The following is a 27,405-nucleotide window of genomic DNA, read 5'->3' as shown; positions in this document are numbered from 1 at the left end:
CTCTTATTCTTTTCTATGTTCTGTTGCTTCCAGGATCCCCTCTTTGTGAATGGTCTTCCGGTGGCGAAGTGGTGATTTAGAAGGAACATGGAGTGTGGCAGGGAAGATGAAGCGCAAAGATGTGGAGCAGATCAGGTCATAGAAACCATCCGTGCCTGTGGGAGGAGCAGCCCCCCTTCTGTCCACAGGAGAAACAGGAGCAGATGGTAGCCCAGGGGAGGATAAGCCAGTGAGGCCTCCAGGGGCAGACCACACGGTGAGACGCATACATGGGTGTGGCATGCTCAGAATTGGAGATGTTCTATAAAGTGCAGGACGTGTGGTGTCATAGAAGAGTCAGCTAGCTGGTAGGGTCTGGATTTGTTGTGCTGAACAGGGAACAGGGATCCACTCTCCCCTGTGGGTTGGATGGTTCCACTGGATCAGCAGAAAAGTGCTTAGGATCAGGCAGACCTGGGCCTGAATCCAGCACCAACATGGGCTGCTTGTGTCCCTTTGGGCACAGAACTTTGGTGAGCAGTGAGAGAACGTGTCTAAGCACCTAGCACATTGCCTTGCTGACCACCAGCTCCTCTAAGAAGCAGTGGCACACACTCCTGGGAGCTGTAGCCGTTTCCAGTGTGTGTTCGGGGCCACCTTCCCCATGAGTCCCGCGTGGCGGGGTGGACAGACTGCCACCATAAACTCTCTAAGATACCTGACTGTGTCTGCAATTGGCTTTCAGCAGTTTTTTTTTTTTTTTTTTTTAACAAATTAGCAAGTATTATCATGGAATGCTGTCCTAAAATGTGCCCGTGGGAGACTCTGTCATGTCCCTGAGTGAGGAAATGGGAGGTTAGAGATGCCTTTGGGCTCCTGCCTGTGTGGTATGTGGAGTCACTAACTCCTCTGGGTTGCTGAGCTGGATGTCTTCTGTTCCCTCATAGGAAAATTTGAAAAATACAGGGGGAGTCGATGGATGTGTGGTCAGTCTGAGCTGTCTGTCTCCTTCTTGGTGACCAGGATTAATTTGGACCATCTGGTGAAGCAGACAAGAAACTTCTTTTACCCTCTGTGTCCTCAATCAAGAGAATGACTCCAGCTAGCTGGAGGATTATTCTTAGGTCTAGAATATCCTGAAGGGAAAGAAAGAAGTTGTTCATTATTCCAACATTCTTACTTTAAGAGGTTTCCCGTCTAAATTTTTTTCTAAATGTGTTTGTGTATGCAATTTTGTATCTTGCTTTTTTTTCTTATATCCTAAGAAGCACCTGAAGTTGAATTATTTGAACACAGCAATGATTAGAAGAACATTTGGCTGTCTTTCCACTGCATCTCCAATTAGCCACCTCCACCCCTTCACTTTCTGGCTCAGACGGTAAAGAATCCCCCTGCAATGCAGGAGACGTGGGTTCAATCCCTGGGTTGGGAAGATTCCCTGGAGAAGGAAATGGCAACCCAGTCCAGTACTGTTGCCTGGGAAATCCCACAGACAGAGGAGCCTGGTGGGCTATAGTCTATGCGGTTGCAAGAGTTGGACCCGACTTAGCAACTAAAGCACCACCCCTTCACTTTGAAAGCAACAGCTAGTTGAAGCTATCCAAGTCTTCCTGGAGACAGTAGTTTGTGACGTCAGGAGGTATGGGTGATGTGAGGTCATCCAGGAAGGATGCCCAGCTCCAGGCAGGACCCATTTGCATGCGTGCAACCCTGCCTGCCCGTCCATGTAGCGCCCAGCTCCTCATTGCTTGTCTCACAAGCACTCCAGCTTGTTCAGGAGGCAGCAGTGGTTGGGTGAGGGGTCTACCCCCAATTCCTTGTTCCCAAGGTCAGCTTGGGGCTCCCGCTCTGAAATGGAGTCCTTTGGTTTCAAGCTCTCAGATCACTGTTGTGTTTGGGGTTTTGTGGGGGAGAAGTCTTATTTCTCAACAGCCGTTCTGGTCTTGAAGATGCTGACTCAGAGACTCACAAGCAGCTGACTTCAGCATTCTCTCAGCCCTTCCCCCTGCAGCCAGGCCTGCGGGGGCCGTGAGGTTGTGATCCACCTTCAGACAGGGCCTGAGGCAGAGCCAGGCCAGAGCCGGCAGGGACGTCCTGGAGAAGTTCTTCCACTTCTCCCTGGTCTTTTCGCCTGTAAGAGGCTTCTGGTCCTCACCCCCAACCAAGACATAGGACCGAGGTTACAGGTTTGAGATGTGTTACACGTCACAGAGGTTAGTAGTGACGGAGACCCACCTAAGGTCTGGAAGCAGTTGAACATCTTGGCTGTTACTTTTGTGACGCACTGTCATGGGAACGTGTGTGGACACAGGGCTGCTGTTTCTCCCTCTGGTTTCTAGAGGCAAAATGACTCAGAGTGCTTCTGTCCACAGACCATTCCTGTGAGTACAGAGAGCCGCGGGGCCATTGTGAGGATTTCTGTTCCTTTGAGTCTTCTTAAGTGTTGACCCTTCAGAATCCCTCTGTTAATAGAATACATGGACATGGTCTATTTAGTTGTTTTCAATGTAATTGAAGGTTATTGTGCAAACTTTGTTATTCTTTGCTGGTTTCTGTACCCAAACAGTGCATTTCCTGGGATTTGAGTTACTCTGCTGTGGTAAGCTGTTGAAATCATCCCAACGCTAGTGCTTTCAGCAATCTCTGTTCTTAAAATGCCTGCACTGCTTAGTTGCTCAGTAGTGTCTGACTCTTTGAGACCCCATGGACTGTAGCCCACCAGTCCATAGGATTCTGCAGGCAAGAATACTGGAATGGGTTGCCATGCCCTCCTCCAGGGGATCTTCCCAACCCAGGGATCGAACCTAGGTCTCCCGCCTTGTAGATGGATTCTTTACTGTCTGAGCCACCAGGGAAGCATGCACTGGGATATGTGGAATAATTTACTGAAAGCTTACTTCTTGGGTTTCATATATTGAGAACATTTATATCAAATAGGATATAGAATTTTTAACAGAATGCTTTCATATTTTACTTCATCTAATAGGTTATTTGGCCAAGTAAGGCAAGTAGAGGTCAAGGGGCAATTGCATTATTCTTCCAGACATAAGAAAATGGAGAGTTGCATCATTCTGAGTGGCCAGAGCCAGCGTCCAAACAGAAAATCCTGGTCTGGGCTGATGGTTTCCAGAAGGTTTCACAAAGTTGTGTTACACCTCTTCTGTTAAAAGCACCTCTGACATTATGGCCTACTTCTAGGCTTATTGATTCTTGCCAAATGAAATACCTCCCATGGCAACAGTTATCCGGATATGTTTATAAAAATGCTTCTGCCTCTGTTTATACTATTTTCTTTAGAAATATAATTTTCACAGTCAGAGTAAGTATCCTAGTGGCCATCTCTGGAGCTGTGGCCCCAGCTCTACCTTCTGTCACTGCATTGCAATTTCACATTCTGTAAATGACTTAGAGGATTGTCTAGAATGTGGTTCCATGACAGAGGCCTCAAAAAGTACCTTTTGAATGAACCCAGATTTGACAAATTTAATTTCTCAAGAAGGGGCTCTTGGTGAGATTACTACCACTGCGTGCCTCAGGTGGGAGAGCCTAGAAAATTCTTCACATCTTTTCATGTGTATTAGTCTCTATTCCGTTTCTTGATGGTTACCTGGATGCTTTTTGCAGATACAAGGAGGCACTATATATGAGTGTGAAAATTCCGTCCGTATCTTGCTCAAGTTTATTTGAATAAACAGCAAGGTACCAAAATGTAGGGCTTAGTCAGTCGTATAAGCAAATGATGTACCTTTCAGACTGGCCAGGTGAAGCAGATGAGCTGGACTGCTCAGCTCTAGAGTCATCCAGCATCTTGCAGCCTGAGGCTGGAGAAAGCTCTTTCAAACACTGTCGTGTGATAAGTATCAGATCTTAGTGCAGCTGGAGACACTGAGGCAGTGATCTCTCACTGAGGTTGTTTCGTTTTAGGTAGAGTGCTGCATTCATCTCATGGAGGAGTTCACTGAGCATTCCTCACGTGCCAGGTTTTATACCGGGTGCCAGGGGTACAGAGTTGGAACTGCTCACAGTATTGAATTAATTTTTAAATGTGTGTTGTCACTAGAATTTTCCACTCCTCAGAAATTTTCTGGGTTAGAAGAATGAGGATATGAACCGCTTAAGCTTCTACCTTCACCATCCAGACTTGTGTGAGATGTTGAAAATTAAGCATGTTGGCAAGCCGTTTGGAGAACCTGCCTTGTTCCATGCTCTGGGCTATTGTTCCAACTCTGGGAATTGAGTTTTCTTACTGCCCTTCTCACTGCTCAGATCCCAGAAACATCTGAAGCAGCAATTTACCAGGGACTGTGAAAACTGGAGTGATCTGAACATTGGACCTCACCTTACTACCCTTGTCTCTCTGCTTAGAAAGGGAAGTGTGCAGACAGGGAAGCCAGTGATGCGGACTCTGCACATGCTTTTGAACTTCAGGCCTAATCCAAGGTCATGGAATTTGGCTTGTGAAGGAAATAATGAAACTTTAATAACAAAGGAAAAGCCTAAGAAAACCATGAAAATGCCAAAGATAAAATCTTAGTCATGTATAGAATTGGGTGGCATTAACTTTTTGATATTATAGAATAACACATTAGGAAATTTTCCATTCTTAGTTAAGTTGAAAACAATGAGAGACCTCTGGTGACTAAAATAGTTATTCTTAGAGCTACTTTGGTTCTCTTTCTTCAGTGTTGAGCTGTCACTTGAGTTTGGTCTTGATTTTGGAAACTGTTACATAACTGATGGTAGGTCTCTGCTGCTCAGTGCTTTGGGTAGGGTGTGGTAGGATTGGATGGAGCCCTGTTTTCCTTTGGGGTAAGCGTTCTTGACTGTCAAACACTGACCTAAGAACTCCACCCAGATCCAAACTTTCCCTGCTGTCTGGAAGTTGCTCTAAGTGAGTTCAACCTCCTGAAATTTTGTGTCTTGTTAATAAAAGGTACTGGGGTCTGTTAGCCTGACTTGCATCAAAGCCATTCAACTGGCACGGTGTTGTGGTGAAGGAAAGCACAGTGTTTATTGCAGGTGCCAAGCAAGGAGACTAGGCAGCTCATGCTGGAAAGACCCTTAGCTCCCCAAGGACTTTCAGAGAAGAGTTCTTAAAGGCCACGTTAGGGGTGACGGTTGCAGGGAGCCTGATCAGCTCGTGAGCATTCTTCTGATTAGCTTATGGTGAAGTAGTAGCATGAATTTTTTTTTGAATTTCAACTGGTCTGGGGCCTACCATCATCATGCAGTCAACTTCCTCTACTTGGTGGGGGCTTTAGTTTCTGCCAAACAACTCAGGGATATGACTCAGGGTGTCAGTAGCCCTTGAGGAGGAGCTAAGGGTCCTTGACTTGGTTTTCTGCCTGAGCTATTATTTTGCTTTTCTTGACTGCATTTCTTTGTTTCTGCATTTTCTCACTTCTCTGATTAAATTTTCTCTTTGGAACTTGGGGGAGGCCTCGGAGGAGGCTAAAGCTTTTCTACAAACAAGAGTCAGAGGACACAGGGGCAGGAGGAAGGTCTATCCCTGGAAGGCCCCTCGGACCTGTTGTCTTCTGGACATCTTCCTGAGCCCTTGCCTATTGCCCTCTGACCCAGAGGATGGGACCTCCAATCACCCTAGTCCACAAACCGCAGCCCAAAAGTCTTGATCAGGTGACCCATCATCCTTGAGCTAAAGGAATATACGTCTCAGGTTGCTATTTTATGTTGTTTGACATTGCAGTCTTGGCCTTTAGGCAAACATTGTAACGATGCAAGGAGAATCTACTTTAAGACACTTTTAGTATCTTTTAGTAAGGTGTTTTTCCTTGGAAACACACTGAGGCTAGTTTGTATTCTCCATAAGCGAGCATGAAATAGTAGGATTATTTGCATCTCCTGTGTTTCCTGCCACCACCGGACACACACACACAGTGGGTCAGCTGCCTGTTACCTGCACTGACCGTTTGCATTGTGGGAAACTGAGGCCCAGAACCTGGACTAAATCACTTTATGATTCTTGGTTAGAGATTCAGACTTGGGGAACCTTGCAAGTAAATAGTTAACCTTGTTTCTACTGAATTTTGCTCATTTTGATTAGCTTGAGACCCTTCCCAAATCTATTACCAGTTCAGCCCTTCCTGCCACCACTCAAGCATGTAGCCCACAATTTTCCAAGTTTTCCCTGATAAGTGTGCTTTATTTTGGTCAAAATTTTAGGAAACATTTAGTCTCTGTTTTGTTCAGTGAGTTTTCTCTGGGTTGCATAAGGAGAGCGCACCCCAGGCTGAAGGACATGCGTGGACCAGGAGAAGCCGAGGCGCCCGGTGTTATGACTGTTACTCGAGAGGCACACAGCGTTCCTTTCAGTAGCCAGTGAGTGTCTGGCTGTTGTTATTGATCAGACTGGACCCACTTTCCCTTAAATGAACCTTTGTTAGCCTGTTCTAATTTATACAGTGCTCTTGAGGTGAGTGATCTCATTTGGTTGTTTTCCTCTACCGGGAGTTGGAGGTGGCTGTTACTGATCACCCCTGTGGGGGAGACTGTGGCCGAGAAGATTGGCATGTTGGCCACGCTCCTCACTGGTGGTGGCTGGCCCAGAGCCTTGACCTAAGAAAAGCCCACCTACCCTAACCCTCAGGGGATTCTCTTCTCCGGACAGCTGCTTCCTGCCATCTCGTGGCTTGGCTGGGCTTCTGGCAGCCGGGCTTCAGCGTGGCCCACTCCTGTCACATGCCATACCGACTCTGTCCATTGAGAGTGCTGCTCCAGGCTCTGAACAGGGGCCAGCTGAGGATGGAATATGGCACCTGTTCACCAGCCACAAGAACATGACAGCTTTCCAGGTTGAAAATAGTCACCCTCTCATCCTGTCGCAGTGACCAGAGGAAAGGGGAGGGAATTCACGTCTCCCCAGATGCGGTTGGCATTTCCCCACAAGTGCCTGCCAGGCAGATCGGGCAGATTAAGCCAAACTTGAGAAGTTGATCTGGGGCACCTCTGTTTCTTTTGGCTGCAGGCCTTCTGTTTTTCTTTCTGAGTCAGCATTCTTGGGGGCCTGTGAGGACTCTGGTTCATTGCATTCAGCTGATTACAGACTCCTTTGAAACTGGAAAGGTGAGTTCAGTAAGGAACTTGGGATTTTCCATCTTCTCTCCATGGCCTGAATCTCCCTGTAATTGATAGAGTTGGGTCAGACACCAAGGCCTTTCCTTGGTGCCCTCGTGTGAAATGCAGCAGTAATAAGAGAGACTTGGCAGCTGGGCACCAAGAAGAAGTCAAATGCTAGAACCAGAAAGGCAACGATGTCCTTTGAGAGGGTTCTGCTGCCTTTGACAGTGGAGTCTTGACTTTGTAGCCAGTGAAAGTAAAAGTCGCTCAGTCATGTCTGACTCTCTGCAACCCTGTGGACTATACAGTCCATGGAGTTCTCCAGGCCAGAATACTGCAGTGGGTAGCCTTTCCCTTCTCCAGGGGATCTTCCTAACCCAGGGATCAAACCCAGGTCTCCCACATTGTGAGCACATTCTTTACCTGCTGAGCCACAAGAGAAGCCCAAGAATACTGGAGTAGGTAGCCTATCCCTTCTCCAGGGGATCTTCCTGACCCAGGAATCAGACCGGCGTCTCCTGCATCACAGGCGGATTCTTTACCAACTGAGCTATCAGGGAAGCCCTTTCTAGCCAGAGCTATCATCTTTAAGTAATCTTGAGGTTTGGGGAAGCTTAGCTTAAAGCAGCAGCACCTTGTTTAGCAGTGGTTGCATTTTACTGCTCATATGCAGAAGGCAGCATGCAGTCCAGATGAGGGCAGAGGCTGAAGGGCTTGTCAGGGCCTCACCTACTGGGAAGCAGCATCCGCTGAGCTCGTCAGGGCTGGTTCGTTGACACTGAGCCAAGGACAGAGGAGCAGCCGCTCCCGGGACTGAGGACGCATCGTTGTTCACATCTCCCAAGAGCCTTTTGCTGGAGAAATCTGAGCAAGGTGCAGGCACGGTAGTGAGTGCAAAGCCTGCGACTTCTGCTTGACCACGGCCGTGTGTTGCCACAGGAAAGAGTTTCTAATTTTTATTTCTCGTGTCGCCCTGAAGTCTCTGTTTTTCTTGGGCATTTGTTGAGAATTTAAAATATCTCAAGAATCATGTTTAAACATCAATAATTACTCCTTTTCCTTTTCTAATTTCCAGTATCAGATATCTTCTCCAGGGTTTCAGGCTTGCCCTGATGGCGTTCACAGCCTCCAAGAGCCAACAACATGTTTTGAGCATCCACGGTGTACCTGACACCATGCTAGGCATTGGGCAAGCAAAAATGAAACACCATCTTTGATTTTGTATGGGTTTGCAGGCTACTGAGATGCATCACATGGGGAAACAAATATATCTGTGTAATAAGTGATATATACTATACTCTCCCTGTTAACTAAGTATTCTAGTTGACTTAAGAACATGCTCAGGACTCTTTAAAGAAAAAAAAAGAAAGAGAAACCCTTAACCCCTGACCCCCCCCACTGTGAGCTCCTCTCCTCCATACTCAGAGCCGTATTCCTCAGAACATTTGTCTGCACCCACTGACTACACGAACTACCTCCCAGGCAGCCCTCACCTCAGTCCAGTTCGGATTCAGCCCCACGATTCCACCAGAACAGGTCTTCCAGGCCCCATATGGCTGTGTCCTGCTACGTCTAAGGCTTATCAGCCCTTGGCTTGACCTAAATGTCGAATAGCAGCTGAGCGCCTTTCAGTGCTGGGGTTGTCTGCGGCGCGGCTTAGCCATCTGCCCCTCTCGGGCGTTTCGCTGTGCCCACACCTTCAGTCACCCTTGTGGTGCTCGGTTGCTCAGGCCTGTTTCCACGCTCCCTTCAGCTTTGTATGTCTTAAATGCACCTCAGTCTCAGGACGTTTCAGACTGATTCCATGACCTTCCTCCCAGCTGTGGTTCTCTTCGGATTTTCCTTATCTCCCCCTTTTGTTTATCCACCTGTACAAGCCAGAAACCCGGAAATCATCCTTTTTCCTACCATCTCCTCAACTCCTGCATTCCTTCTGCTACCAAGTCTTGTCCTCACCCCTCTTCTGTTTGGAATTCGTCTTCTCCCCATCTGGGCTACCACTGTCCTAATTCGTCTACTCCCCATATTGCAACCAAAGTAGTTGTTTAAAAACAAATATATGCTGCAAATATATAAAAAATCAAATATATACTGCAGCCAAAGTAATTGTTTCAAAACAAAGATATGCTAAAGTTCAGCATGTTTCAGAAGCTTGGAGTGGTTTGGAATGGCCAGAACTTGGGGTGCCTGGGGGCACAGGGGCAGCTGAACAGACTCGAGAGGTAGGCCTCGAACAGCCTCGTATGTCAGGGACAAAAGTTTAAATGTGGAAGCTGTGCTTTCGGTGGTGAGGAGCTGTTGAAGAGTTTTAAGCAAAAGGGTGTCGTGACATAGTTGACAGTTCAGGGAAGTGATGGAGGAGGCCACGTGGACACTGACCTGGGGAAAGGGCAGACCATAGTGTGAGGACTCAACCAGGAGAACGCTGCAGTGTCCCGCTGAGGCACTCAGCCTCCCTCTTGGGAAGGGAGTTTATTGTCCAGCCGTCTGGGGGCTACGGGCTAAATTCACGCTCCTCAGTCTAGCCCTCAGGCCCTCCTTCCTCCTCCTTCCTCCCACCTTCTTTCCCTCCCTTCCCTTCTGTCTGTTTCTGTACACACTTGCCTGCAGACACGTATGCCTACAAGCACACATGCAGACAAACAGACCCATGTCTAGACCCTGGGTAGCCTTTCTCATCCACCTCTCCTTTCCAGCTACTTCCCCTCCAGGCTGCCCACTCTCTCTATTCATCCTCACAAAGGAATGCATCCTATGTTTTGCACCCCAAATGCCTTCTGTCCTCTACTATTCCAAAACCTGTAGTTTAGCCTAGAGCCTGTCCCAGCCTCTCTCTGCCCTGACCTGGAATAGCAAGCGTCAGTGGTGGAGGGATGGGAGAGCCCACCTAGTTACCGCCCTTACTGTTCACATAGGAAAACAGAGGCCAAGAGTGATTTAATGATCAGTGATTAAAAGGGCCAGCCTTGGGCATGGGTCTGTTGCACATTTTTAAGCTATAAAATACCCTGGGTCACCTTGACCATTTATCCTATGTGTTGTTCTAATTGTTATGACTTAGTCCTGACTAAGTCATAACTGGGCTGGAGAGGCAGTACCTGTAGTGGTTAGGGCTCCAGAGTTAAACAAATGTGGTTCCAAACAGCCCTGATTCCTACCTGCTTTGTGACTTTGGATAAATTATGTGGCTTCTCTAGGCTTCATTTTCGATACTTGCAAAAATTAGGGTAATAATTATACCATCACATAGGGTGATTGGGACTATTAATGGGAACACTCAAATTAAGTGCTTAGAAAATGCCTGTCCTATTGTAAGTACCCCCAAAAGTTTCTCTATTAAGAGATTTTAATGACTTGATGTCTCAGTGAATTAGAAATTTCTTAAAGGCAGCACATGATACAGTTCCCGTAGTGCACATTAACAGAGAATTCCCCCAATCCTGGGAGATAGATGAGCCACTGGACCTCTTTTATTGATGAAGAAGCTGGACCGCTGCCAGAGCCAGCAGGTGGCTGGGAGAGGTTGCACAGTAGGTGGCTCCGTCCAGAAGACGCGCCCCCAGCTGAGGGGTTCCAGGTCGAGTGGCAGGGTAGGGCCGAGTGGGTCTGAGGAGACTCTCTGTAGAGCTGGCATCTGGGTTGGTGTGGAGCAAGGAGCACTGTGCTCTCTTTGGGAGGGGCAGCCCTTAGTTGGCAAGTTCTCCAGTCAGTAACTCATCCTTGGCAAGAGCAGGCTGTGTTTACAGGCTCGGGAAGTGCGTGGTGAGAAGGACACAACCCCTCAAGAGCAACTTCTCTCCTGTCCCTGGAGGTTCATTTAGTTTCCGCTGAGGTGTCCGGAGCCAGGCCGAGACCGCTCACGCGGGAACTGAGGAGATGCCCTGTGCATTTCTCTGTTCTCTGATTTTCCAGCAGCAAAAGCCAGTGCATGGAAGGGAACACTGAGACAGTGGGAGGGGCCCTTCCCATGGGGACCAGACTCACAACACGAGAACGCTCGGCTGGTATGTAATCCTAACCTGCTCCTGGGCCAGGCGCCAGGGAGAGCGCCTCTCAGGAGGGTTTTCCCCTTCCCGGCCCCAGACACAGACGCGGACCTTTTAGAAGCCTGTGTGTGTGTTTGGCCACATGGAGGGCAGCCCAGATCTGGCTGTGGTTGCATGGAGACTGTGTGAGTGCCAGGATGTCTGTGACCATGCCCTTCTGCTGTTGTGTCCACAGGCTCAGAGAGCGGCTCTGAACACTGGCTGATGCTAAGGAGGGCAGGGCTATGCACTGTCTCTGGCTCAGCAGTGGCTTGGGATCCCCGAGTCACACAGACACCAGGGGACTGGAGGCACACAAAGCTCTGAGTTGCTTTTCCTGCTTTTTTTAAGACGGCTTTTAGAGAGTTCTAGAGGCTGTGCCCTGGGTGTCACCCAGAGGTGTCCACACCGCAGACAAGGCCTGACTTCTGTGGCAGGGAAATCACCCAGATGAGCAGAGGTTTTCCAGCCCACATCCCTCCTTGTTCTTTTCTCTCTTAACCACTTCCTGTTTACATGCTGCCCGTCCTGGGAAGAGTGGGAGAGAGAGGAGGAGGGAGATGACAGAGGGCTGTGGGAGGAGAAGCACTGCGGGCTGCCAGGGAGGCAGAAGGTAGAGTATACACTTGGTGAGAGAGGGATGCTGCCAGCGGGAGAGGAAGAGACGGGAGTGAGGGACGCACCCTTCCAGTCCAGGGAGCTGCTCGCAGCCCTCCGCTCCTCAGCCCGGAGAGGAAGAGCTGCAAGCTGATCAGCAAACGAAGTGCAGTGCGTTCCCAAGCTGCATGGAAACTATTTTTGGACCTGCTGTGGAGAGAGATGATTTGTACCCAAAGCGTCTGACGTCTGTGGTGACCCTTGTTCCTGGGCTGGGCCAGGATGGGGAGAAGACACCCACTTCTGTTTCTGCCCATCCCAGGCTGGCTCGCTCCTTCTTCCAGCCCCAGGGCTCTCACACAAGTTCCCTGAGGTCACCCCAGGCGTCTCTTGGGTCTCTGCAGACCAGGGTCCAGCTGGGAGCTGAGGGCCTACATATGCTCTCCCTCAGACGTCCTGCTGTCCCCTTCCTGCTGAGGCTGGAACCCCGCACCCCCCAACTCACATACACAAAACAGGGCCTCCGGAACCACTGGGTGTCAGCCTCCACAGCAAAGCTCTGGGGTCCAGCGAGCAGTTCCACCAAACCCTGAGTGTTCTCTCTTTGGGCTGGATGTGGATTAAGTCACTTTCTGGGAGCTTCTAACTCTGGAAGTCTGTTTTCTTTTTTTTTTTCTTGGCTGTACCATGCAGCTAACCAGATGTTAGTTCCCCAACCAGAGATTGAACCTGGGTCCCGGCGGTGAAAGCGCCAAGTCCTACCCAGTGAGCCTCCAAGGAATTCTCTAACCCTGGAAGTCTTTGATCCAAGCTCCCAGAAAGTGTTTCCTCTCCGAACTCTGAGATCATCTGCTCCAAGCTTCCCTTCCCTCACCCTCCCTTTGTTATGACAGTAACAACAACGATGAACCTAGCTAGCATTAATTGAGCACTTTTGTCATTTAGTTGCTAAGTGTGTCTGACACTTTTGTGACCCCGTGGACTTGAGTCCACCAGGCTCCTCTGTCCATGGGATTTCCCAGGCAAGAATACTGGAGTGGGTTTCCATTTCCTTCTCCAGGGGATCTTCCCAACCCAGAGATCAAACCTGAGTCTCTTGCTTGGCAGGCAGTCTTTACCACTGACCCACCAGGGAAGCCCATACGTCAAACACTAAGTGCTTTATACAGGTTAAGTGACTGAACTCATAACAGCAAGCCTACAAGGGAGGCATCTTTATTGGCCCTATTTTATTTTTTTAAAAAGTGTTCTTGATTTTATTTGAAGTTACAGTTTATTGAATTTTTATTTTTTGGCTATGCTGCATGGCGTAAATGCAGGATCTCAGTTTCCCAACCAAGGATGGGACCCATTCCCCTGGAAGCATGGAGCTTTAACCACCGGACTGTCAGGGAAGCCCCTATTGGCCCTATTTTAAAGTGAAGAAACCAACATGCAGAGGGATTAAACATCAGTTACTTCTGGCAAATAGCAGAATCAGGAGGCAACCCAGGCTCCCTGATTCCAGAAGCCACATGTCAGCCACCGCTCTACCGCCTCAGTTTCTGAACGTTCCCTGTATCCCTGCTCTGTTGCCCATCACCCACGTTCCGTGGTGTGTTTACTCCCCTTCACCCTTTGCCTCGTGCAGGAATGTTCACCCCTCCTTTTCCTGGGGACAAGGGGCCTGGCTGTCTCCTATCTGAGTCAGTCACCCCTCACCCGGCAGATCCTTGCTTTCCACTCCCTTGAACTCCCCCCCTTTGAAGCTGTGTCCTTCCACGGCACAATCCCATACTTCTTCTCACCCCTGTCTTCTGATCACCCATGCACAGTGCTGTGACCACCGTCCAGAGCACTGATCCTTGCTTGCTCTGCTCCAAGGGCAGTCCTGTGTCAGCTGCTGCAGGAGGGGCTTGATTTGCAGTAGCACCAGTATTTCTGACGACACTCCCGTGAGGAAGGCATTGTCCTCATTGACACATAAGGACGTGATCATCAGTCAGGTTTAGGGATTTGCCTAAGGTGACATAGCCAGTGGTGCAGGATACACTTGAACATGGATCACACACTTGAGCAAGTATGCACAGCCCCCAGCCCTTCATGCAGCTGATCAGGATTACCCTGAGCTCCTCCGGCCACAGCCCTCACCCCAAGCTGTTCAGTTTCCCTTCACCACCCTCCCCACTTCCTCCCCACCTCATTCTCTTTCGGCTGTGATCTCTTTAGAGTTTGTTCTTCCCTTGATCCTTCCACTTGCCACCAGATTTTCTCTTTTCTGTATCTTTCTCTTTAATCAGAAGGATGCTCAAATATCCCCTCTTTAAAATCCCCAACCTCCTTCCTCCCCATCTCTTCCTTTCTCTGAACATCCGGATCCCTTGTGGGAGCTGCCATGCTCTCTGTGGCCACTGCCTCACCACTTTGTCACTGGACCCCACCCTCACACCCTGCTGCACTGTAGAATTTGCCCTTGTTGGCCTCTGCAGGGCTCTGGTTCTGGCTGGGGCTTCCTCACAGGCCCCCCTCCCTCCTCTCCAGCAGCTCCTTCCTGCCCGCTTCCTCGGCACCCCTGCCTCTGAATAGTCCGTATTCTACTTTATCAAGGGAGGCAGGGGCTGCGTCTTGGCCCGTGGCCCACACAAGCACCGTTTTGCTGATGGAAAGCTGTTGAATTCTGTACAGCTGAAATTCTGTATAAATAGACACATTTACAACTTCCTGTCCATTTAACTATCAATCATTCCAACAAAGGTACTAATAATAACTTGCACATGTAGCAATTCACAGCTTACAAAGTACTTTCACATGCCCTTCAGTATCCCTATCTGTATGTAATGAAAATATTTTTTACGTCTGCAGAGTATTAAACAGGCATCATGAAATTCAGCACACTCTGCCAAGGTGCTGGGGAAGTGTTATAAATGAGCTCTGTTATGAGGAGTTCTTGCTTCGGCCCTCTGGGTGCTGTTGGCCAGCATCGTGTTCCCGTTCCCCGTGCGGCTCTCCTGCTAATAGATGGGTTATTGAGCCTGGGGACGGGACCCAAGTGGCCCTTGTCATTTAATAACACATGTTGCTCCTAGGGCGTTAGGAGAGGCCAAGGGCTGACCAGAGGCTGTGGAAATCTGCACGTGTGGGTTGAGGGAAAGGCAGGTTGAGGCCCAGCTGCAGGATCTGAGATGTCTGGGTTAGGATACAGTGTGACCAGATTTGCATGGTTTGTGACACTCTGTGCGGGTCACGCTTTCTGGAGGAGATGTGGAAGCTTTAGGCTGAGATGGTGCGTGGCAGTGCCTTGTTGCCAGCTCCTCTGGTTGGGAGGCTGTCCTTGGAAGACGGTGTTGAGGGTGATTCTGAGGCTAATCCCGGGCTCCCTGGCAGAGACTCCCCTGATTAGACGGTAGGCTCTGCCTTGGGAGTGAAGGAGGGCAAGGTGCGTGCGCCCCTCTCTGTAGCTGCTTTACACTGTCTTGGGAGGCAATGGGCCACCTGACGGACAAACTGGGTCCATCTAGGGAGTCCCTGAGGACAGCCCTTAGGCGGATTCAGCCATTCCACCAAGTGCGGCTTCTCTCCTAGTGTGACTTGCTGGGACTTTGCGTTGGAAGTGGCAAATGTTAGAAGCCAAAGAGCCCCATGGATGAGGACTTTCCAAGGTCCTGGGGCCCCTGTGGCTCCCACCTGCTGCCCCACTAATGGCGCGGCTCTGGGTGTCCTCACTCACAGGCTCTTTGCACAGCATTTCCTTCTCTCCATGTCCTCGCTGCTCAGGTGCTGGGGGGCGGCTTCCAGGGATGGCTTACGTCTCTGGCCATGAGTCCGGCCCCTAGCCACGGTGGTGACCACCGACTCCTAGTATCTGCTGCCCGTGACTCCTAACTCTGCTCACACCCCAGATCCAGGAACGCTCAACTGCTTTGACCTGGGGCTGGGTTTTGGAGCTCTTGGGTCCTCTTGGTATCATATGTGCCTGAGGCAGCTGGGTTTACTTGCCAATCAACAGTCATGCGGGAAAGTACGAGCAGTTGGCAACTTCGCTATCTTCTCATTGAGCAGATCTTTTCACATGAGAAGCTCAGTCACAATGGGGAGCAAGTTCTTCTTTCAACACACACGTACCCACACTTCACCACAAAAAAATAATATACTACCTCTTCTCCAAACCACTGACAGTTTGGAATAGTTGTCAGGTTACATCTGGTTCATTTTACATTGCTGCCAAATACAGAGTAAGAGGGAAGACAACACTCATCCAGGTCAAACAAAGCAGTCCCTCTGGCCTGAGTGGTGTCTTTGCTGTGAGTAAATATGGCACCAGTCATGCCTCTTCTGATATTTTTGCTTTATGGGATGCTGTGATGTACAAGCCACTGGAGAGGCCAGAGCTAATGAAAAACCTACCCCTGAAGTGCGCTCGCTTTGAGATGCGTTTAAAAATATATGGATGGACGGAAGGGGGGAGGGATGTGTGATGGAGCAGGTGACATGCTGGGGGTGGGAGAGCTGGGAAATAGGCGGATGTTCACACTACAGTCTTTTCATCTTGGCTGCAGGTTTGGAATTTTCATAATAAAATGTTGAGGGGGAAATTACCCTGACAGTGAACCATTTTAATTTAAAACAGGCTCCTGACCAGTGTGGTCCCGAGGCCGAGAGTGAGGGAGCTCGCTGTGTGGATTGGACCCCTTTCATTTGGGAAGACTTCCCTGTGGAGGGTGGTTTCCTGCCTCCATAGCTGTTCGAGGACTGGTGGGGAGGAGGGGCGTGCAGGCCTCCCTCCCTGGAGTGGCTGTGTGCTCTGCGGCCCCCCACAATCGTAACCCTTGAGCCAGGGGTGCTGCTCTCCCCTGTGGCCCACACAGCACACGCCAGCCTCCAGGCAGTTAAACTGCACTCCGCAGCCTCCTCCTGGCTGGGCCTGGCTTTCCTCACCTCTCCCAGAGGGCCGCCATGTGCCTCGACACTGCCTGTGAAGTGTGTGTGTGGTGGGGGATGCTGTTGCCCAGTGCTGTGTCTGCCGGGGCTCTGCGTCCCTGGGCTGTGGTCCATGTGTGGGGGATTTGGGGGGCTGGGGCTTGTAGGCTCCAGATGGCCACCCTTGTCTCCCACAGGTCCCAGGCACTACAGTGAGGACTGGGCAGAGAGGGGGAGGGGGACAAGAAGGAAGAAGGGGTGAAGCGGCGCTCTGAAGTTAGGTCCTGACCTGAACTGTGGATCACACTCGCTGGGGGTCTCGCAGAAGGTGCTGAGATCCAGCTCCCAGGATAGCTGACGCAGGAGTGGGAGCAGAATGCAAGCCCTCCCCCCGCATCTGACACCATCCCCCGTCTGTCTGGTCTCCTGCTAGTGTGTCTGTGGATTCTCAGTAAATACAAATCCTTGGGCCTTTTGGTATCAGTCTTAGAAGAATGGCATGAGAAAGGAAAGTATGCTACAGTAGCAGTGTAAGGAAGACTTTAAAAAAAAAAACTGCCCTTTATAGCATTGCTTTCCACTGTGTTAGCACAGAGAACAGGAGACCCACGAATGGCCAGGCCCCCCTGGAGGCTGGTACTCCCCATGCGCCTCCCTGCCCAGCAGGTGCACGCGTGTGCCTGGCGCACACACAGTCCCCTGAGCCCAGCAGCCCCCCTGCCCTTGATGCCTGCAGAGCTCGGAGGGGAGGTCCGGGCCCTCCTCCCTTGGAGGCTGTGGAACGGACAGGTCCCCCCTGCATGGGGGACCAGGGGTACCCTTAGCCAGTTCTCCTTGTGATTAGGGCCTACTCTGTCTCCTGAGAGGCTGCAGATCCTCAAGTTCAGACTGTGGGTCCTTGAGCCATACTCGTGGTTTGGCCACCCTCAAGCTGCTTCATCCTTCCATGTGTCGTTTTCATCACTTGTGAGCAGGGGATGGTTGTAAGAATTCTGCGAGTTGACGCTGTAAAGCCTGACACGTTCGTAGTGAGTTCAGTGTTAGCTGCTGGCGCCCTTGGCCCCTGCTCCTGAATCGTCCGCTCTGGCCACAGCTCCGGAGTCAGCATCTCACTGAGACTCGGAGACAGTGCGTGTGTGCGTTTCCGTTGCGGCTGTGACAGGTTACCACAAATGGGTGACTGAAGACGGCTCCCGTGTGTTCTCTCACAGCTCGGGGGGTCAGAGTCTGCCATGGCTCTCCCTGGCTACAGTGTCGGCACCGGGAGCCCCACACTCCCTGCCAAGGCTCCAGGGAGGGCCCTTCCCTCACCTTTGCCATCTCACAGAGCTGCGCCTCTTGCATTCCTGGCTCCTCGAGGCCGCCGCCTCTGTCTCCAGAGCTGGCAGCACAGCATCTTGCCCCTCCTGGCCGTGGCCACCAGCTTCTGCAGTCAGATCTCCCCTTGGCTTACTCCTACACGGAACCCTTGTGATGGCACTTAGGGTCCCAGGGTAATCTGGGAGACTCTCCTCTGTCTCAAAATCCTTCACTTTATCACATTGCAAAGTCTCCTTTGCTATAGGGGGTCACAGCCACAGGCCCTGGGGCTGCTAGTCACATTAACTGGGGAGACAGGAAGAAGTTCTCTGGGGCCCTGGGCCCGGGGCACAACTTGGCCAAGATCTGGACCGACTTGGAGCAGCGTCCAGTGCAGGCGGACCACATGCGCCGCCTGGGCGCCCTACTGTCACCTCGTGGTGGCACCAGGCCCTCTGTCTGCCCGGTCAGAGTCTGAGGGCCCAGCACATGGCAGGCGCCAGCTTGGTTGTGTTTTCGTGCGAGGGCACAGCCCGTGCCTCGCTCTGTCGCATCCCCAGGGCCAAGCATGTGGCAGGCGCCAGCTTGGTTGTGTGTCCGTGCAGGCAGGCAGGCACTGATGTGCGGTGTGTGTCCTTTTAGGCCACGGCGAGTGTCACTGTGGAGAATGCAAGTGTCACGCGGGTTACATCGGGGACAACTGTAACTGCTCGACAGACATCAGCACATGCCAGGCCAGGGATGGCCACATCTGCAGCGACCGTGGGCACTGCGTCTGCGGGCAGTGCCAGTGCACAGAGCCAGGCGCCTTTGGGGAGATGTGCGAGAAGTGCCCAACCTGCCCTGATGCCTGCAGCACCAAGAGGTAAAGCCCCCACCCCAGCTTCTCCCGCAGACCATCCTGCCATCTGGCCGGTCAGCCTCCGGGGCCACCAGGCTCTCACTCCCCCTCTCCCACACCTTGCCCATGCAGCCTTGCAGGAGAATGAAACTCTTACTCACATGAACTAGAATAGGGCCTTTGAGGCTCTGGTTCCATGGAGACTTTGTAAAAACAAAACAACAAAAAGCAAGACTGTTACTCAAGTTTAAAAATTACCAGATTACTAGGTTAGATGATATTGAATTGATTTTGGTACCAAAATAGCATCTTCTTGAGCCTTTAGTGTGTCACTGAGTATTTCAAAAGGACATTCAGCATGCATGTTTTTTCCAAATTAATTTGACCTTCCCCATTAACATCTCCCAGTGTTTCACAGGCCACCTTCCCTGTATAGAAAATACTGCTTTAAACAAAACATCATCAGAAGGTAAATTGGACAGGAGGGCACCCGACCTAGATAGGGCATGCCAGGAACAAACTGCAGTGGCTTTTGAATTTTCTGCTCCATTTGTACAGATAATGGAGCGAGTCTCCGTGCTGCTGCTGAATGCAGAGATTGTCCAGATACAGGCTCCAGGCCTCCACTGACCCAGCCACAGGGTCACGTTCCCCAGCTGACCTCCTCGCAGCTCTGCCCTCCACATTCTGCCGGAGCACGAATGAGAGGCAATGAAAGAGAGCAGGGAGTTATGGCATCGGGAAAGCAAGAGTGACAGCTTGCCTTGATTTTGCTAGAGAAACAGCTGTGCCATCGTCATCCTTGTGCTGAGGGGCCAGGAGGGAGGGGCGCAGATAATCAGAAACAAGTAATAATACAGACGTTGTTTCCTTTTGGCTGGGAGATGCAACTGTGCAATTTTTTTTGGCAGATATCCCTTCCACATGCCTGGCCCAGGCTCCTAATGAGAGGAGGTCATGATCCCTGAGTGGCTGGGGCTGCCGGTCAGTCTGAACTCAGAAACGTTCTGGGTGGCAGAGCCCCTGTCTGGACGTTTGCCACAAATAATCCAGGCGTGGGTAATTGAAAGCTGGCCGCAGATGGAGAGACAAGACAGACAGGGCCAGATTTTATTTTGTGTAATTAGAGGGAAGCCAGGCAGAGTAAGGGAAGAGAAACACAGATCCACTGTAGACCTGCTGAGAGTGGAGAAATAGCAGAAATGCAAACGGAAACATCCCCGGGGAGGAGGTTAGGATCCTGGGTCTGGAGCCCAGATAGCTGTGGCCATCTGGGCCTGGACTCTCGGCCATTATCAACATGCAATGCCTGAGGGAGGCACCCTCCCCCCAGCTCCCACCAGCAGAACCCTTCTGAGTCTCTGCTCCCAGACCTTGGGGCATGTGAGGCTGTTGGGAGGTGGGGATGAAGCTAGGACAGTACGCGTGGAACCAATAAAAGCAGATAAAACCTGTTTCTTTGCCTTCCTCTGGAGCAGCAAGGCAATAAAGGGTTGGCTTAGGTCAGTTAAAAGGTGCTTGGGAAGACAGCCTTAGCTTTAAATGTTTAAAGCATTCATTTCTAAGAAGACATGGATTTTCTTTGGTTGTTGTTATCCATTAAGCAACACCAAAGGAGCAAGGAGAGCAGAGGTGCCATCAAGGATCCTCACTGTTCCTTCTTGCTTGTCTCTGGGCCACACTGACACTGCCTTTTTCACAGCCTTCTTGTAACTTAAAAAACAAAATGAAGTCCCTTTGATAGTGCCTCATTTCAGGCTGTTTTTCTGCTCGCTGCTTTGCTGAGAACCACCAGGTTTCCAATGTCAATGTCCTTTTTTTTTCCCCTCTGGTACTTCAGAGCAGGCAATCTCCACTTTCTAGAACTAACCAAACACACCCTTCACCTTGGGTGAGTTCATATTCAGCCTCAGCTGATTTCAATTAACAGACTCCCTGAGCAGAGTCTGTCTCAGCAGCTTGTTTGTTTAAAGGCCAGACTTATGTTAATACGTGACTACAGTAAATCACAAGTTTCGACCCAGTGCGAGGAGCACACGGGTTAAACTGATTTGCCAGTGTGGATGATGAGGGAATGTTCCCTGGAAGCAGGCCTGTTGTTTCCTGACGACAGAGCCTGCAGGTGGAGGCCTCCGTGGTGAATCCTAGTGGAGACCGGAAGCAGACACCTTTCTTTGCGGTGTGTTAATTGTGGGGAGGGGGAGGGCAGCGGCATTAGTGTGAAGGACCAGAGCTGGAGCCACCCCTTCTTGGGGCCCAGCCCAGACTCAGTACCCGCCCACTGGGCTCTGGCCTCAGGGGAAGTGCAGCAATTCCGACTTGTTTAACTCGAGAATGTTTCCATGAAGTCATCCCGGGAGAGAGGAATTTTGTGGCCCATCCTGGGATGGTTGAATTCTTCAAACTATTAGAACCCTAGTAAGAGGGCCGTATCTGCTTTCTCTCCACGATCTACGCACTCACCCAGCCCTCCTCAGTGTTCAGAAAGCAGAGGAAGGGCTTGGAGAGGGACTCGGAGCGGCGGGGCTCCTGGGTGCCGAGCCCTGCTGCCTTGAGTCCTCATTTCCCTCGCCTATGAAATAGAGCGACTTAATGAAACGCCCCCAGCTCCCTTCAGGCCTGGCATCCACTGCACGGTTTTGGCCCTGGAAATGTAGTAACTGGTTCCTCCATCCCAAGGAATTTAAAAATGAAGATGAGAAACCTGATGCATGGCAGTTATATTTCCTGCCTATTTTTGCCAGAGAGCCTTCCGGACACACAGCCCTGTTGGTCCCCATAGGCCTGTGGGGTACGGGCTGCTGTCCCCTGTGTCGCTGAGGCTTTGTAAGCTTCCCCTTCACCCCCGCCACACTCTGGTGCCAGGACACAGCTACAAGGAGGCAGTGGCCTGCCCCACGTGCTTAACTCTGGAGTCCTCACCCCATTTCCTGGAGAAGCCTCTGTTTGGGGATCTCTTACCTCCTTGCAGGTCACTGAGCTCCATCACCTCAGAAAGGCCCTGCAAGTTCACCGTCAGCTGGCAGTTTTGTTCCAACCCACCTCTCCCTGAAGTTGAGTTCTTGCTACCCCATTTATGCACCCCCCAGCAGTCCCCCAGAGGGGTTAGGAACCCTCTCTCTCCTCCACAACAATCTCAATGGACTGTTAGAGCTTGGCTCCCAGGCCACGTGGGCTCTGTCTGGGAGGGAGAAGGGGGAAGGGCCGAGAGTCTCCAGGACAGTGGTCCTCAGCCCTCACCTTTGCTCAATCCCTGGGAGACCAGGCTCCAGCCCTAGAGATGCAGATTCTGTGGGTGTGGCTGGGACCCCGGCCACGAGGGTGTGAGAACTCCTCCTCAAGGCCAGGAATACTTTTTGTTTTTTTATCATCAGAAGCTCCTTGTTTGGGGCAGACTCCTCAGGGAGGCATTTGACACACTGGAGAGCAGGTGGATGTGGCTCCTGGTGTCAGAATTTGAAAGGCCTCCAGCCTGCAACTTGACATGGGGACCAGACACGTCTCTAAACTCACCTAGGCTCCTCCAAGGACCTTCAGGCTTCCCTGCACGAGGGCGACAGGGGGAACAGTAGGGCTAAGCAGCTGAAGATGGGAGAAGTTAAAGCTTCAAGGGCCTGAAGGAGGGCTGGGATCTGCACTCCTGGGGCATGTACTCTGTTACGTATGTGGGGCTGATCACAGCATTTAACACCCATTTATTGCCTCTCTTCCAAAGAGACTGTGTCGAGTGCTTGTTGCTTCACTCAGGGAGCTCAGCTGACAACCAGACCTGCCAAAACCTGTGCAAGGATGAGGTGATCACACGGGTGGACACCATTGGTGAGTATGCCAAGTGGCCTGGGCAGCTGGCCCCTTTTGGATCCTGGCGGGAGACGTAGAGACTCTATCCTGTGGGGATGATCTTCAGGGCTGCCTGGCAGACAAGATGGTAGTTTTAGCCTTGAGTTAGGAAGTAGCCTCAGGTCCTTGGCCAGTCCTTGCTGGCTCCCCAAGAGGACTTGGGGTACCTGGGCTAGAGCACAGGTTCCAGGCTCTCCAGGGTATAAGACCCTCCCTGTTCATCAGTGTCTGTCCTGTCCCTGGGGCCAGTCCCTTCCTAGCCACATCTTCTCCCAGGCTTCCTGAGAAGTTGGTGTATTAATTAGAATAAGTACTGTTAGCTGCCACAACAAACATGCCTCGAACCTCAGTGACTTAAAATAGTTGGTTTGTCACTCACTGAAAGTGAAGATGTCCCTGGTTGACAAAACCTCCGTTGGTCCTTCATGAGCCCAGATACCCTCTCAGTTTTGGTTCTACCCTCCCCCAGGTCCTCAGAATCCTCTCCATTGAGTCTACAAATGGGGAGGACAGAGGGAAGGATTGGATGGGAGGTTTACGAGGGCTGGACCTGGAAGGGTACATGTAACTTCCCCCCAGAATTCAGTCACCCGGCCACATTTACTGCAGGAATGGTGGGAAATGCCATCCAGGTGTGCCCAGGAAGCTGGGAAACCACGTTTGGTGACCAGCTAGCCAGTCCCTGCCCCATTTGGCCTTAGCCCAGCACAGCTCTCTTGATGCTGCTGGTGTAAGACAAGGCAGAGCTTGCATTCTGTCCAGATGAACCCAGGATAGAATTCCTGCAGGTCTCTGCTCCTTGTTCCTGCCTCCCTGGTCTTGACTGATGCTCTGGCCAAATCATGGCAACCAAGTCATGAATGCCATCAGCGCATAGTCACTGAGCACCTACTGTGTGCCAGGGCTTGTACTGAGCCTGGGAGCCAATGGGAAGCCCCACACCCACCCAGTCTGGCCTCTTATGCCAATTTTCCTGCCCTGCTTTTCTGTCTTGGGACTTGAGGCCTGGCTCGCAGCAAGTTCTGCCTGCAGACCTGGGCCATTGCCTCATGACTGGACACCCACAGAAAGACAGGGCAATGCCTCTTCTGACCCACTAACTCGCTCTGGAGCAAATGTTGCTGTTCACGCACAGCTGTGACCTGAATCAGCTGCTTCACGGAGAAAGTTTCTGTTCGAATTCAGCTGTTATCCTTCCTTCCTTCCCCCAGGCTTACACACACACGCACGCACTCACACACATGCTCACACACATACACACACACTTGCTCACACTCAGCCAGACTGGGCTTACAGTTGGGGTTTGAGAGGAAAAGCCCAGGCCTCCGTGTCTGATAACCACTCAAAACTGTCTGGTCCTAGGTAGAGCCTCCTTTGAGCCACAGGCTTACAGAGGGTGGAGCTGGAAGGCGTTCCATGTCACAACATAACCTGGAGTTGTTACTCAGGACCCATGGGTCATTTCCCTTATCACCCGCCTCCCTCTTACTTCACACTCTTCCCGGCTTCCTTCCCCCCAGAAATCAGTCTAACCCCGACCCAGGGAAGCCTTGGACTGTGGATAATGGCTCGGGGGTGGGGGGCGGGGAGGGTGACGCCTTCACCTCAGGTGACAGCCGTGTGGGGACAGTGGGTGTGAGGCAGCGTGAGGAAAGGAGCTGCTTCGCACGGGGAGCGAGGCAAGCAGTGTGCACCATGCTGGGGGCTGGGAGTCTCGCTCGTCTCATCCCTCGTGGCGCGCTCTCGTTTCACGTCTCAGGACGGCACTGCCAGCTCTCGGCCTCTGCGGCTGGCTCTCCGGCCAGGGACTCGAGCGTGAGCCCTCACTCAGGCCCCCGCGGGCAGCCGGCCAGCCCCTCCTCTCTCCAGTTCCACTGTCCTGTCCCGCCTGCCCATAGTGCGTCCTTCCCCCCCACATCCCCACAGTGAGTGCTGCAGAGGCTCCCGCGCGTGGAAGGGAGTCTGCATCCCTGGGGCAGTCTAACTCAGCACTGGGCCTGCATTCTTGATATGAGAGACTCCCAGTCAGCCTCTCTGCACCCCTTTTCTTTGGGGACAGGATTTGGCTCTTCACCCCACCCCTCGGTGGCTCCGAGTTACTCAGAGAGACACTCAGGACATTTCTGCTTGGTTTTCTTCCAGTGAAAGATGACCAGGAGGCTGTGCTTTGTTTCTACAAAACCGCCAAGGATTGTGTGATGATGTTCACCTACTCAGAGCTCCCCAGTGGGAAGTCCAACCTCACGGTCCTCAGGGAGCCAGGTGGGTGAGGCCTGGCCCCGTCTGCTCCCCCAGGGCTCTTGGTTTCTGAGGTATCACCCATCCTCTTCTCACCATCCTTTCCAAACTCCAGAGAGGGGAGGGACACAGTTCCCTGTGAAGATCAGGATCTGAGGCCTCCTCTACCTGACTGCTGTAGTTCAGAAGAAAGATGATCGTTCATCTGGGGACCAGCGCTGGGCCGGAGCTTGGGGGCTGTGACTGGAGGGAGTGGGAGTTATAGGAGGATGGGGTCCTGCCCTGGGGGAGTGCCTCATCTCAAAGGAAGGGGTACAGGCGTGACGGTAAGCACAAAACACACTTAACCTGCGTGGCTAACGACAGTGCAAGCGTGCAAGGCAGGGCCGGACCATCAGGGCTAGAGTCAGGGCGCTCCGGGTGCGTGCACGGCCCTGGCTGGGCTGCCGCCTCCTGGAGTGGAGTCCAGGGAGGGCACAGCGCTGTGGTAACATTCCGACAAGTGCTGTGCCCAGCCGCTGAGGACGGCATGCTCTGACCCAGCATGGACATTTCTGCCTCATGCTCTGGGCCCGGGGACCAGTAGCCCTTTTCCTTGGGATAATTAGGGTTTCTGGTATGACCCCTTTTATTCTTTGGAGGAGGTTGGAGCGGGGGTGAAGGTGCAGAAAAAGATCTGCTCTCTTGAGTTCACAGCATTGCAAACTGCTTCCACGTGAGGCCAGACCACATAACGTGCCTTCCCTAGGCAGAGGCAGAGGGAAAGGCTGTGGTCTCAGCCCAGGATGCACGCCTGAAGAATGAGGCTTTGTTTCCAAGCGCTGTCTTTGTGGTTCTTTGAAAATAAGCACATTTGCTCCAAAGGCTGAGCACTAAGGGCTTACAAATGTTGGCTGGCCCCCAGCCCAGCCCTTGTGGAACGGCTTCGTGAAACCTGCCGCCTGGTCTACTCCTGAAACCATTTACGTGAAAGTTAAGACATGGTCCAGCATCCTGCATGGGAGGCAGGGCTGGGCTGGGTTGTGGGTGCTTTGAGGTGGGGGGATGCAGCCGTGCTCAGGGTGTGTGGGGAAAAAGTGGAGCAGCCTCTGAGTTCTCTTGGGCTTTGCCCTCGATTTGCTGTGTGGCCTTGGGACAGTCACCAGCCTTCTTTGAATCTTTTACTTCATGTGCATTGGAGAAACCCGCCTGCCACCCACACCTCCCAGAAGCCATGTGAGGGTCTTATGAAGCACAGGAAGGCCTCTGGGGAGAGCTGGTGGGCCTGAGGTTGGAGTAGGGGCATAGTGATGCCAGCGGCTTGCTCACCGTGCCCTGGTCCTCCAGAGTGTGGGACCGCCCCCAGCGCCATGACCATCCTCCTGGCTGTGGTCGGCAGCATCCTCCTGACTGGGTTTGCGCTTCTGGTCATCTGGAAGCTGCTCGTCACCATCCACGACCGGAGAGAGTTCGCCAAGTTCCAGAGTGAGCGATCCAGGGCCCGCTACGAAATGGTACGCCAGTGGGAAGCTGGAAGTGGGAAACATGTCAAGCTTAGGGGTCCAGTTGAGTTCAGGCAGAGGCCCCCTAACACCTTTAGCATTCAGAACAAAGAAGCAAAGCCTGAGGGGTGGCGTGTACCCAGTTCTGAACACCCTGCACAGAGCCCCACACCACGCCCAGGTCAGGAGGCTCATGAGCAGAGGTGCTGGGCACAGCCTGAGCAGGGGGAGTCTGGACGGTCTGGACACAGCCCAGGAGGGGACCCCACATACCCCCAGTCTATCGCAGTGTCTGTGTGTGCCTTGCTTCCCCAAGCAGACTGCTTGTCACCCAAGGACAGAGCACAGTGAGTGCCCCCTGAAGTCCTAGTTAGTTTCTGTGAAAACTGGAGGGGACTTTAGAGACCATCTGATGGACAAGGTCCCCTGTTTCAGAGATGGAGAGAGAAAGTTCAGGGAAGGGCAGGGCATTCCAGGCCAGGGGGTTGGAGGAGCACGTCTTGCAGCACAAGGCGGGCACCTCCACCTGCACGCTGAGCCCACTGCCTTCCTGGTGACTGACCCTGGAAGGCCTCCAGCCCTGTGTGTGTTCAAATGAGTGAATGAACTAACACATGTCCTCTTACCCTCCGTGTTCTCTAGGCTTCAAACCCTCTGTACAGAAAGCCCATCTCCACACACACTGTGGATTTCACTTTCAACAAGTTCAACAAATCGTACAATGGCACAGTGGACTGACAGCTCCTTCCCCTCAGAGGGCTGAGCGGCCAAGCCAGAGACTGACATGCTCGGGACAGCTGCTCGGCTTGATCACTGCTCCCCGCTCCACCGAGCGCAGAGACCTTCCGGCAAGTCCTGGCCGGGAGCCCGTGCAGGAAGGCGCCCGGCTGTGCCGGCTGGCCACCCCTCCAAGCCTGGCCGCAGTACTCTCGGCTCTCCTCAGCACGTCCAGCTTGTCGTCTCAATGAACTGCTGAGACGCGGGCCGCGTCCTCCTTCCGGGAGGGCTGGGCCTCAGATCTGGCCCCACGAGAAGGCTCTTGGGAGTGTCAAGAGTGTGTAAAATCCACAGTCTGGCTTCGCTCGTGTTGATCATGTTTGTATGAAATAAAATGATCGTGCATTTATGTATA

The 27,405-nt window shown here is 52.0% G+C and overlaps 1 protein-coding gene across 1 annotated transcript in view; it reads left to right on the top strand.

The window, feature by feature from the left end:
* The window catches only part of ITGB5 (integrin subunit beta 5), a 112,657-nt gene extending 85,252 nt beyond the window's left edge, over positions 1 to 27,405 (top strand). Inside the window, exons 11-15 of the mRNA XM_069556105.1 lie at positions 18,516 to 18,738; positions 22,430 to 22,533; positions 24,697 to 24,816; positions 26,119 to 26,285; positions 26,916 to 27,405. Coding sequence (XP_069412206.1) covers positions 18,516 to 18,738; positions 22,430 to 22,533; positions 24,697 to 24,816; positions 26,119 to 26,285; positions 26,916 to 27,011 — 710 coding nt within the window. The 3' untranslated portion in view covers positions 27,012 to 27,405. The remainder of the gene's footprint in view (positions 1 to 18,515; positions 18,739 to 22,429; positions 22,534 to 24,696; positions 24,817 to 26,118; positions 26,286 to 26,915) is intronic.

Source organism: Ovis canadensis, chromosome 1, assembly GCF_042477335.2.
Source record: "Ovis canadensis isolate MfBH-ARS-UI-01 breed Bighorn chromosome 1, ARS-UI_OviCan_v2, whole genome shotgun sequence".
In the NCBI taxonomy this organism is placed as follows: domain Eukaryota; kingdom Metazoa; phylum Chordata; class Mammalia; order Artiodactyla; family Bovidae; genus Ovis; species Ovis canadensis.
The sequence above is the reverse complement of the archived record's forward strand: the minus strand, read 5'-3'. Positions and strand labels throughout refer to the sequence as shown.